This window comes from Suricata suricatta, chromosome 15, assembly GCF_006229205.1.
Source record: "Suricata suricatta isolate VVHF042 chromosome 15, meerkat_22Aug2017_6uvM2_HiC, whole genome shotgun sequence".
Classification (NCBI taxonomy): Eukaryota; Metazoa; Chordata; class Mammalia; order Carnivora; family Herpestidae; genus Suricata; species Suricata suricatta.
In genome coordinates, this window is record NC_043714.1 from 17,463,024 (window position 1) to 17,476,272 (window position 13,249).

General features: G+C 39.8%; 1 protein-coding gene across 1 annotated transcript in view; it reads left to right on the forward strand.

The window, feature by feature from the left end:
- Positions 1-13,249, forward strand: part of PREX2 (phosphatidylinositol-3,4,5-trisphosphate dependent Rac exchange factor 2) — a 299,116-nt gene that overhangs the window by 181,649 nt on the left and 104,218 nt on the right. Inside the window, exons 26-29 of the mRNA XM_029923458.1 lie at positions 6,750-6,929; positions 9,435-9,529; positions 10,975-11,057; positions 11,958-12,048. Of these exons, the coding sequence (XP_029779318.1) occupies positions 6,750-6,929; positions 9,435-9,529; positions 10,975-11,057; positions 11,958-12,048 (449 nt within the window). The remainder of the gene's footprint in view (positions 1-6,749; positions 6,930-9,434; positions 9,530-10,974; positions 11,058-11,957; positions 12,049-13,249) is intronic.

The following is a 13,249-nucleotide window of genomic DNA, read 5'->3' on the forward strand; positions in this document are numbered from 1 at the left end:
TCTCTCTCTCTCTCAAAATATAAATAAACATTAAAAATTAAAAAAAAAATAAAAACTTTTCCAAAGAGGTCAACTCCAAATTTTATTTTAAAATTTGATGGTTGGACAATTGCCTCCACTCTGTGGGATGATTTGCCACATCATGCTGTTTGATACTGCTTCACAGCTAGTCAGGACAACTTTGTATAGTCAAAACAACATGAGCTTTGTGATAGCTTGCTTTGTCGTGTGTTAAACAGGACGAAGAATAATAACACATTACAAGTTTGTGATTAAAATTATAAAAATTAATACAGAAAATCATCAGCACATTGTCTAACGTCGTACTTGCTCATCCTTCAAGGAGTTGAAATTGCTCAGTGTATCTGAAGTTGGTAGAATCTGGAAATAGTGTAGACACCACTATCCTCTTCTTATTGTGCTCATTTTATAAAGTTACAGATTTAGATTGCTACTGGGTGTGTATTGTTTAATCCCTCCACACATTATCCCACACATCCTTGGATAATTCAGTTGTGACATAAAATATTTAGAACTTATTCTAAGCCTTTTTTTGTAATAGGACATTATACTAATATAATCTTAATTGACATGATCTCATTTTATATATATTTGAAATTTAGAGATCACGATCACCATATGAAATGCATCATGTTTCTTTTTTATTATTATTTTTTACATCCAAGTTAGTTAGCATATAGTGCAACAGTGATTTCAGGAGTAGATTCCTTAATGCCCCTTACCCATTTAGCTCATCTCCCCTCCACAACCCTCCAGTAACCCCTTGTTTGTTCTCCATATTTAAGAGGCTCTTATGTTTTTGTCCCCCTCCCTGTTTCTATATTATTTTTGTTTCCCTTCCCTTATGGTCATCTGTTTTGTATCTTAAAGTCTGAGATGCATCATATTTCTAAGGTTATACTTAGATAGTTACTATTTACTTTGCTACTTTGTTCTGACATTTTTACGAGTTAATTAATTCCAGTTAATTTAGACTGGAAATTCTGCTTCCTTGTGTCTAATACACTAGTTTTAAAAAATTGCTTATAACATCAGTGTATTGTATTGTGACTGTCCCATTCACAGATGAATTAAATAGTTTGGGGTTGCGAGGATAACGGGTGGCTATTCTTAGGCAAGGGTATAATTCTTTGGATTGTGTGAGAATCACTTACATGACACATAAGTTAATATCTTTGGGCATTATATTTTGCTTTATCTAATAAATGGAATTTTATTATATGATATGTTATATTTTAGAAACTGGTTTTCCCCCCTAAAGTATTTAGGAAATGCACAGAGTAAGAGTCTTTGTTAATAAGGCAATAGTGGCACCAAATCATGTGTCCTATCTCTCAGAGGGATCTTAGAAGTACATCTAGACCAATCCCACACTGCCAGTTAGGCCAAGAGTGATTATTCCTGCTTTTCACGTGAGTCCTTCACCAATGGCAAGAGTACTGACGTGCCTATGCGGACAACACCTTGGAGACCGGGCCTCTAATGCTTTGACTACTCAGCACTTCCTGGTAGTTGTCCAGACTTCATCTGTCTTTGTGAATGTACTGACTTTTTTTTTTAAGTTTAGCTAATGTTAGATACATTTTTAAAAAGTGGTTAGAGCCAAAGGGCTCCCTTTACTTGGCTTAAAAGGCTTTATATCTAAAGCACTAGTTGAAGAAAGAAGTTAGGCTCTTTTTATTAACCAAAACTACTTAAAATAATTACCTATTTTTACTTAAGATTTTTCCCACTCTGTTATTCTAAAGCCTTTACCTTACTGTGCATGTTTATTAGGAAAATGACATGAAACGAGTAAGTGATTTGAGAAACTTCCTTGGTCTTCTCTATGTGCACCATATAATTTAATTCTAAATATAAATATGTCCCACATAATTCAATGTGCAACATAATCACTTTAAAACAGTGCGGTTGTCCAACTGCCTGGAATCCCTGTTGCCCCATTCAGAGACACTGCAGTGCAGTTGAGCTTGACAAATTATTTGAAAAGCTAGTTACCAAACAGTTTTCTCACCATGTAGTAATTATTCTTGGTCAGACAGAGATGCCTCTGCAGAGTGGAGAAGCAGATCTCGGACACTCTGCCAGGTTTTAAGAGGAACTGCCTCACAGCATCTCATTGATGGCCTTTCTGGAAATCATTCATTCCTGTGAAAGGGTCTGGTACTGAGCTTGTCTACTTACCCTGCCACTTGGCAACCTTCTCCTAGAAATAAGATTTCCTCCAACACATAGACACCCCACTCGATGCTTCTCCTTCAGTCAGACCCAAAGATGGGGCCAGAGACACATTTGTTGTCTATAAACATGAAATAAGGTGACGTTATGAACTTACTCAAAATTCTGTGTCTCATTGGAGCTAAATACTTCTGCCCTTGCATAGGCTATTTTCTAATTGATGACACTTAGGTACGAGATCTAAGTAATGGATAATCTCTGAATAATCCAAAACCATCGATGGGACTTTAAAATACAGGGTTTGTGTATTCTGTCAGGGAGGGAATGAATAAGGAGTCCTGGAGGCTAGTGAGGATGGGAAAGCTGAGAACAGACTGCATTTTGCAGGTGTGGATGCCCCAGACTGAATGATCAACAAACACCGTTGTGCGACCCTTAGTGAGCTGGGCTAACGAGCGGGTAGGCATGGTAGGGCCGACAATGGGATTATCTTCGAGGTTTTCCCTAGCATTGTGCTGTTAAATGTATGAAAAGAGGGCACAGCTTCATGAGCTCTAGCGTGTATTGTAGGGGCTTATGTTCTAGCACAGTTGTATTAGTATACACACTGTTTGATTTTATTCCCACCATCCCTCTGTGATGTGGGTTATGAAGCACGGGGATATATCACATTAAATCTCTAACTTCAAGATGTTTCCAAAACTGAATTCTAGATTTCTTTATACTAAACCTACTATGACTCAGTCTCCCCTCTTCTCAGTCAGGTATTCTCCACGTCTACAGTTCCGCAAGCCAGAATCTGGGTCTTACCTTTAATTGTTCTCTTTCCTCCCCCTTCACCTGTAGTACCTTGTCAAGCTCAGTCAGTCATACCTTAGAATGTATCTGCTCCATCACCTTAGACTGGGTCACCATTGTCTCCTCACTAGTATCCACTGTAGGAGTTTCCAGCTATGTCCCCCCTCATGCATTCTACATTCAGCAGATGCCAGAAGGATCTGTAAGGGTAAATTATGCCAGTTCCTTGCTTAAAACCATTTTATGGCATTGCAATGCCATTAAAATAGTATCAACTACATCACAGTGGCCTGTGTAGCCCTCCACAGTCTGCCCCTGTCAGCCTCTTCAAACCCATTTCTCTGAGCTCCATCTGCTCTAGTCTTTCTCTGATCCTGGAACATGACAAACCTCTGCCTGGTTCGCGCTGCTCCTGAGGCCTGCAGCTAGCCCTCTAGGCACCCCGGTGTCAGGCTAAGGGCTGCTCTGTAGAGAGGCTGCGCCTCCTTCCCCAGGATGAAGCAGATGCTCCTGTGTCCCAGTCACATATGTCATTCTTCCGGATACCCACCTTTCTACACAACTGGGGTTTTTTTGTTTTTGTTGTTGTTTTGTGTTATCGAATCTCTAAAGCCTCACAGACTTAAAGCAAGATGGTTTCTCTCTTGTTCATTCCCCATGCCCATCTGGGTCACAGGGTTTCTGCTCCACATTGACTTCTCTCAGAGTTCAGGGTGACAGAGCCTCCATCAGTAGGGGTGACTCGGATTGTCACACCAGCAAAAGGGAGTGAAGTAGGCTGCACACTGGCTTTAAGGCTTGCACCTAAAAGGGTCTCATGTCACCTCCACTTACACCATACTGGTGAAAACAAGTTACATGGTCATTCTTACCCTTGTAGGGTTGGGGGGGACACCCAGTCATGTGCCCAGGAGGAGTGGGATGTGGTGGTCAGCACTAATGACCCCCTCCCTCCCTCCAGTGTGTATAAATGATATACAGGGAGGGGATGTTCTTCCTAATTTGCAAAGTATATGTATATAACAGTGTGCCTCACTCCATCTCTAAAATGAGGGTCATTATCATCATAGTAATATCTACTGCAATTTTTTTAATGTTTATTTATTTTTGAGAGAAAGGGAGAGACAGAGCATGAACAGGGGAGTGGCAGAGAGACAGGGAGACAGAATCTGAAGCCGGCTCCAGGCTCTGAGCTGTCAGCATAGAACCTGATTAAGGGTTCAAACCCACAAACTGTGAGATCATGACCTGAGCCGAAGTTGGATGCTCAACCAACTGAGCCAGCCACCAGGCGCCCCAGTAATATACCTACTTCATAAGGGAGTTTTAGGATTGAATGAATGAATGCTATTAAGTATTTAGGATGGTGACTGGCATAAGAGGTCAACAAATGTAGGTCTGATGAAAATGATAAAGATGATGGTATTTTAAGTCTCAGTTTAATAGAAAAACACACAGGTGGATGAAAGATACTATATACAGAAGTCTTTATTCATCAAGGGTATGAGAAGGAGATTGGCGTGCTCAAGACTTTAATTGAGGACCTGTAGTAGGTAGCTTAATGAGCAAAAACTAAGGAAAACTGTTTCCATATGCACAAATATTAAAGCATTATGCATTATTATTTTAAGAATCTAGAAATTTTATGCAAAAACATGGTGTCAGAAACACTGGTTTTCTATCATTTGTTTGTTAGCCTAACAGTTGTTCCCACAGGGTCAGTGCAAGCATCACCGCAGCTGTTTAAAATGAAAAACAAATATGTGGATATAATTCATATGACTAAAAAAACCCGAGTATGCTCAGCCCCATGACTTCTAATTTAAAAGATACATAAAGCACAGAGTACTCCTTGCAGAAGGAGAGCTCCTGCATCTCCTTCCTCTTTAGTATTCAGAGTTCATCTGTCTGTGCAGTATACGGTTTGGGTAATTGGAGTTAATCTAATGTTTTTGGGTAGAAGGAGTGAATAAATACACGTCTGTCTCCCAATACATAAAAGTATCTTTGCAAATAAGAAAACTCTGTTTAAGATAATTTATAGCTTTAGCAGGGCCTTGAGCATTGTAACCCAGCCCCCTGATTTTCACTGGTATCTAAAAACTATAAGATGCCAAAATATTATTCAGATGTCATAATCCCAGTGAGACCTTCCCTGACTACACTATTTAAAATTTCAGCTCCAGCTTTTTTCCCTTCTTTATTTTCCTTCTTAACATTTGTCACCATGTGACACATTACGTAGTTTACTTGTTTGTGGTCTGTTTCTTTCCAGACCATAGTAGATTTTGTTTTGTAAACTGCTGTATGCACAGCACCAATAACAACGCATGGTACAGTAGATGTGTCTAAGTAATTAGAGAATTCCCTTAATAAATATTTGCTCAGTGTATGGCACTGTGGGTTATCCATAAAAGGTATAAGACATTCTCTTAGTCTTGAAATGAAACAACCATGACCTTGCTATGGAAAGATGAGTGTGAAGATATATACATTTGTGCTCTGATTAGAAGAGAATGCCATCATTAACGAGAAGATAATTGTTGCCTAGAGAAGCCATGCAGGACCCCTCTGTTAAGATATGGTTCATTTCATTTTGCAAGTTTTACAGCATTTTGTTTGATAACAAAGGTTGATTCCATGTTTGTATAATTGTGAGTGAGTACTAACAGAAACCTTTTACAGCCAGACACTCAAGTCCCCAGTGACAGATCCATTCTGCTCACAGTACACATCAACTATGATACCAGTTCAGAATCTGAAGGCTGTATTGTTGGCCTTGAGCCAAGTGGGAGAACTTTTCATTTGGGTAGATTCATGATGTGTCATCGTGACTAGATTGTGGATGATATGGGGGAAGCCTCTGCTGCCTCCTGTCCTTATATTGTGTGTGACTCTGTTTAATGTCTTATGCCATTATCACTTGTATAAATAGTGAGAAAGGATTGACCACATGATATTCTCTCTGTCAAATGGAGGAAGCTTGGGAGAAGATGAAGGCAGGGGTAGATGGGTAGACGGAATTTAATATCTTAGGGTAAGCCAGGGATGATATTTTAGCACACTCAGTCTTTATTTTAATATTTGAGTAGCACTTTACAGTTTTCCATGTAGTGATAGTGGTGATAATGGCTAGGGGAGAGGGGTGACACCCATTATGTACTGGAATATATTCTCAGTTCATTGTCACAGAATCATGGGCCAGTTCTTATTTTTCCCATATCATAGATGTCAAAGAGAACTGTCATAGTTTTGCTGTGGTAACAAAAATAGTGACTGGCAGAACTGGGATTTGAACATAGTTTTCTAATCTAAAGTGTGTGCTGTTTCCATTACTTATTCTGAGAAGAAAAAGTGAACTTCATTTGGTCCTTTTTTTTTAAGTTTATTTATTTATTCAAGAGAGAGAGCGCACAAGCACTTGCGCACACACACAGGGGAAGGGCAGGGAAGGAGGGAGAGAGAATCCCAAGCAGGCTCCATGCTGTCAGCATAGGCCCGATATGGGGCACAGTCTCACAAACTGAGATCATGACCTGAGCTGAAATCATAAGTCCAACGCTTAAGCGACTGAGCCACCCAGGTGCCTCATACGATGTTTTTTTTTTTTTTTTTTGCAATCAAATATTTATTTTATATGAAACAAACAGCTTAAAAATATTGGTAAGCCTATCATATTCAGCAAGTAAGGTGGTTATCTGTAGCAGCGAGTTTGAAAACATGCACTTATTTTTTTTAATATCACATTGCAGCCTTCTGTCTTCCATAACGTATTCTCCTAAATTAGAACGTAAGACATCAGAGTGCACAGGACCGACAGACAGTGACACCGAGAAGGGAGAAAGAAATAACAAAAGAGTCTGTTTTAATATGGCTGGAGATGAGCAGGAAGATTCAGGTCATGACACCGTCAGCAATAGAGACTCTTACAGGTAATTTATCAATTCCTTGAACTCACTGACACAGATGGGATTCCATATTTTCCACAAAGGTCTTGAAAAAAACTTCTGATTGTCATTTTTGTTTATTACCCTCACAAAATCACCGCAGGCTCTTATCTACCCCAGACAAAGCATGGTGATCCCACATGATCCTTCAGTTTATTTGTTTTTAATAATCTTAGTAATTTGGAAAAAGCATTGTTTTCTCTGGCTCTGTGGCCCTAACGTGGGGGACTAGTTCTGTGACAGAGTACGTAATATGTATAGCAAATAAGCAAATCGAGCCTATATTAACTTTTCTTTTCAGATATCTGTTTCTGATTACTGGACTATTGGGTAATGAATAGGAGATTTTCTTGTTGGGTTTCTCTCCTTGCTTCTTATTGTCTAAGTTCCAAGCTAATTGGACTAATTTCACCTGCTCACCTCCATGACCAGCTTTATGTCTTTTTTCCCTATCTTCTGCCCTTTCTGTATAATCTTGGAGGACTGTTGTACCAAAGTACTGAGGACTGGGTGGTTTATTTATTTATTATCCGACAGTTCTGGGGCCGAAAGTCTGTGAACAAGGTGTCAGTGAGGCCTTCTTTTCTGAGGTTTGTGGACGAAGGATCAGGTCCAGGTCTCATCCCTTGGTTGTAGATGGCCGTCTTCTCCTGTGTCTTCCTGTCCTTTTCCCTCCACGTGTTTCTGAGTGTCCACATTTCCTCTTCTTGTAAGGACATCAGTCATATTGGATTAGGGCGCACCTTAATGACCACATTATAACTTTATTATGTCTGTGAAAATGCTCCTCCAAATAAGATCATAGTCCTGGGTACTGTCAGCCTTTTAGCTGTGAATTTTAGGGAGAAACACAATCAAGACATAACCCCTTCCCTCCAAAGTCTGCCTCATCCTCCTCGCAGACTCTCCAGCATGGCATCTACAGTGAACTTCCTTAACTGGAATTGCTTGTTCCTGCAATCCTTATGTCACCTGACATCTCAGTGACAGCTGTCCTAACCAGCATTCCTGCCTTACTTACTTTAATCGAAGACAAAAACTCTTATTTGCTGTTATTTATTATGCAGTGTTTTACAATGAGAGATATTAAGTAAGTATTACTAAAGCTATTCTAAGAGATGTTTAGCACAAACTAATAGCTAACATTGAAAACATATTTACCAGACACATGGGGAAACAGGGTGATTTCACATAATTCCCACCACGACCCTATGTGGCACATTCTCATATTAACTCCATTTTAAATGTAAGGAAGCTGAGACCACATGAGTTATATAATTTGCCTGTGAAACTGGGTAGCCTGCTGGCTCACAGTTTTTCGCTCTCAGCCACTGTACTGTCCCAATTTCTACATGAAAACAATTATAATGAGTATGTAAGAGTTAATTATTCCAAGAGATTTAATAATATATAACACAGATTAAGCACTTTTGCCATTTCATTTACTTTTAGCTTCAAAGTATACCAGTAGGCTATTTAATAGGCACCTGTGGTTGTTCTCCAGTGGGAAATTACAGAGCTAAAAATACATTCTTACCTCAATTTCTAGCTATCAGATAATTAAAATTACCCTCAAAGTCTCCCTCTAGGCTAAAATAGAAATTTTAAATGTAAATTTAAAGTTAATTTCGTCCTTTTTGCCAATTCTGAGAGGAAAAATATATTTTGCCTCCTGTACTCTCTCTGAAATCTATAATGTGTCCATATTCACACACCAACCTTTTAATCATTCTTTCCTGGGACACTGACCATTATTACCAAGCACTTTCCAGGGGTGGCGGCTTGTGCTGAGCTCTGAGATGGCGGCAAGGTGCGGGTCCTCTCTTGGGTTAGCTCAGAGTGCAACTAATGAGTTAAAATTTGAAGCTAACAGAAAGAGTTGAAAGGCAGAGATCAGGAAACAGGACCTTGTGCTATTAGCAATTTAACTGCATCATCATCTAGCATCAAATAGCAAATTCTTCATCATCTAGCGTCAAATAGATGATGAAGAATTTGAAGCGTAGTTGGACTCCTAGTTTTCTAACTTCCCATTTTAAAAAGTTCGTTTGGGAGTAACTTATACAGCATAAGACATTCTGAAGTATGACTGAATCGACAATCATTTTTTAATGTAAGATAAAATGTGAGTTGAGGGGCGCCTGGGTGGCTCAGTCATTTAAGCATCCGACTTTGGCTCAGGTCACCATCTCACAGTTCATGGGTTCCAGCCCTGTGTTGGGCTCTGTGCTGACAGCTAGCTCAAAGCTTGGAGCCTGTCTTCAGATTCTGTGTCTCCCTCTCTCTCTGACCCTCCCCTGCTCATGCTGTCTCTCAAAAATAAAATCAAAACATTAAAAAAAATTTTTTTTAATGTGAGTTGAACAAAATTTCTCTTTCTCGTAATTTTCCATTAGACATTATCAGTAAGTAGAACTGTGGCATGATGCGTTTATCTAATAAGAGCTGGCAGATGTGCTCCAAAAATGACATGTGCCTCCTTCTTTCCAGCGACTGCAACAGCAACAGGAACTCCATCGCCTCCTTTACCAGCATCTGCAGCAGCCAGTGCAGCTCGTACTTCCACAGCGACGAGATGGACTCAGGTGTGTCCGGCCGAGGAGGCACGCGCACTGGCCGATGCTCATCCTCTGGGGGATACGTTCCAGGGCTTGAGTTGTATGATCGGCTTGAGTTTTCACCTTCTAACAGTCATTCTTGGCTGCCACACATACTGCATTTCAGTCCCACGTGTTGGATAAAGTCTACATCTCAAGCCTCTGGCAAACAGTGAATTAAAAAGAGATGTGAGAAACAAATGAATTCTGATCTGAATTATATTTTAGGAAGTATCATGGTACTATAAAGAATGCTAGGGACTGGAAATGGGTTGTCCTAAAACCTTAGGTGTTGATCGAGTGAAGAGGTGGGAAAGGCTTTGAAACTGAGGACTTTTGAGACAGTAGATGCTCCTGAACTGGCCTTGGAGGTGGGTGGCACGGAGTGGAAGGGTGAGGAAAATGCTGAGAGATAGAAAAATCCTACAAAGAGCTTATTTGGGCCGTGTTAAAAACAAAGACTTTGCATCCAATTAGGGCACATCTTAATTTTGAAATGCACACCTAATTTCAACTATTTAACCATTAGAAAACAGCACCATTTGACACCCTCCTACATTGTTGGTGGGAATGTAAACTGGTGAAGCCACTCTGGAAAATAGTGTGGAGGTTCCTCAAAAAATTAACAAAAGAACTCCCCTATGACCCAGAAATAGCACTGCTAGGGATTTACCCAAGGGATACAGAAGTGCTGATGCATAGGGGCACATATAGACCAATGTTCATAACGGCACTTTCAACAATAGCCAAATCATGGAAAGAACCTAAATGTCCATCAACTGATGAGTGGATCAAGAAGACGTGGTTTACGTATATAATAGAGCACTACATGGCAGTGAGAAAAAATGAAATCTGGCCATTTGTAGCAACGTAGATGGACCTCGAGGGTCCAAGCGAAATAAGTCAGGCAGAGAAGAACAGATACCATGTGTTTCCACTCATAGGTATAACAGGAGAAACCTAACAGAGGACTGTGGGGAGAAGGAAAGGGGAAAAATTATTGGGGAGAGAGAGGGAGGCAAGCCATGAGAGACTCTTGAGTACTGAAAACAAACTGAGGGCTGATGAAGGAGGGGGAGAGGGGAGGTGGGGGTGATGGGCATGGAGGAGGACACTTGTTGGGATGAACACTGGGTGTTTTATGGAAACCAAGTTCACAATAAACTATAAAAGAAAAAGAAGAAGAAAACTGCACAGTTTGACAGAATCATTGACGTGGGATACACAAGGTTTTTTTCTGTGAGGCACTCTGCTTCCACCTCCATTTCAGAGAGCAATCATCTGATAGTCTAATTGCTATTAAATCTTTTGGGACCCTGTCTGAACAGAAGAACATGATGGGAAAAGAGCTCATGAATAAAGGTTATTTTCTTGTTTTATTTATATTAAAATATTTTAGCATGTTAAACGTAAGATTTATTTTTTATATCTAGGTGATGAGCTTCCCCTCAGTGTTCGCATTTCCCATGATAAACAGGACAAGATACATAGTTGTCTCGAGCATCTTTTCAGCCAGGTATGATTTTTCTTTTTTTCCACAAACCACACTGTCAGAGGTCCCTTCTGTAGACAGAGTAAAACGAGCTTGGAGTGAGAATGGAAAGGCCTCAGTCTGTCCCTCTGCCCCCTTCCCCTCAGTTTCCACAATTTAGTATGGGAATAAAGACTCTACAGCCAACCAGCCTAAAGGATTGTTGTCACTATCAGTATTTCATGGTTCAGGTTACAGTTATAAACACAGACATTATTCTTTTTATTACTTATTTCTTTTCAGATTTTTCATGACATTTCTTGCTTAACTTTATTCCTAATTTTAAGGAGCACAAGGTTGTCCGAGTGCTTATGTTAATGTTTTGCATTTAAAAAAAATTTTTTTAAATGTTCATTTGAGAGAGAGAGAAAGAAAGCAGGGAAGGGGCAGAGAGAGAGAGAATCCCAAATCCCAAGCAGGCTCCATGTTGTCAGCACTAGGCGCAATGTGGGGCTCAATCTCATGAATGTGAGATCATGACCTGAGCCAAAATCAGAAGTCGGATGCTTAACCAACTGGACCACCAAGTCATCCCTGGTGTTTTCAATTAAAACATTTTATATATCCTTAACAAAAATTCATAATGTAGAAGCTTTTACTACTTTGAGAAGGATTATGATGACTTTTAGTTTTTTTAATAACTCTGGAAATCTCCTTTTGTAAAGTGAACATAGAAAGTATGGTGGGATAATAGGGAATATTGCAAGTGTTATCAGTGAGTTTATTCCAACATTTTATTTAAACGTAGATTTTTGCAGACATCATGAGATTTCAAAAATAATTGTGGCTCTAAGACAAAGCTATTTTACAAGATTTATTTTTATAAATGTATGTTATATTTTATGAGAAGTATGTAACTTTCAGAAACCTCTGCTATTATAATAGGTGGATTCAATTACCAATCTCCTAAAAGGGCAAGCTGTTGTAAGGGCCTTTGAGCAAACCAAGTACCTCACACCAGGGCAAGGATTACAAGGTAAGGTTTAAAATATCATTATTTTATGGAACCACAAAAGACCCCAAATAGCCAAAGAAATATTGAAGAAGAAAACCAAAACGGGAGGCATCACAATCCCAGACTTTAGCCTCGACTACAAAGCTGTCATCATCAAGACAGTATGGTATTGGCACAAAAACAGACACATAGACCAATGGAATAGGATAGAGAATCCAGACCTGGGCCCACATATATATGGCCAATTAATTTTTGACAAAGCACGAAAGAGTATCCAGTTGAAAAAAGACTGCCTCTTTAGCAGGTGGTGCTGGGAGAACTGGACAGCAACATGCAGAAGAATGAAACTAGACCACTTTCTTATACCATACACAAAAATAAACTCAAAATGGCTGAAGGACCTGAATGTGAGGAAACCATCAAAACCCTCGAGGAGAAAGTAGGAAAAAACCTCCTTGACCTCAACTACAGCAATTTTCTACTCTACACATCCCCAAAGGCAAGGGAAATGAAAGCAAAACTGAACTCTTGGGACCTCATCAAGATAAAAAGCTTTGACACTGCAAAGGAAACAATCAAGAAAAGTAATGGGCAACTGATGGAATGGGAAAATATAGTTGCAAATGACATATCAGATAAAGGGCTAGTATCCAAAATCCACAAGGAACTCACCAAACTCCATACCCAAAAAACAAATAACCCAGTGAAGAAATGGGCAGAAGACATAAACAGACACTTCTCCAAAGAGGACATCCAGATGGCCTACAGGCACATGAAATGATGCTCAACATCACTCATCATCAGGGAAACACAAATCTAAACCACACTGAGATACCACCTCATGCCAGTCAGAGTGGCTAAAAGGAACTAATCAAGAGACTATAGATGCTGGCGAGGGTGTGGAGAGACGGGCACCCTCCTGCACTGTTGGTGGCAATGTAAACTGGTGCAGCCGCTCTGGAAAACAGTGTGGAGGTTCCTCAAAAAACTATCCATAGAACTCCCTTATGTCCCAGCAATAGCACTGCTAGGGATTTACCCAAGAGATACAGAAGTGCTGATGCATAGGAGCACATGTACCCCAATGTTCATAGCAGCACTGTCAACAATAGCCAAAACATGGAAAGAGCCTAAATGTCCATCACCTGATGAGTGGATCAAGAAGATGTGGTATATATACACAATGGAGTACTACATGGCAATGAGAAAGAATGAAATATGG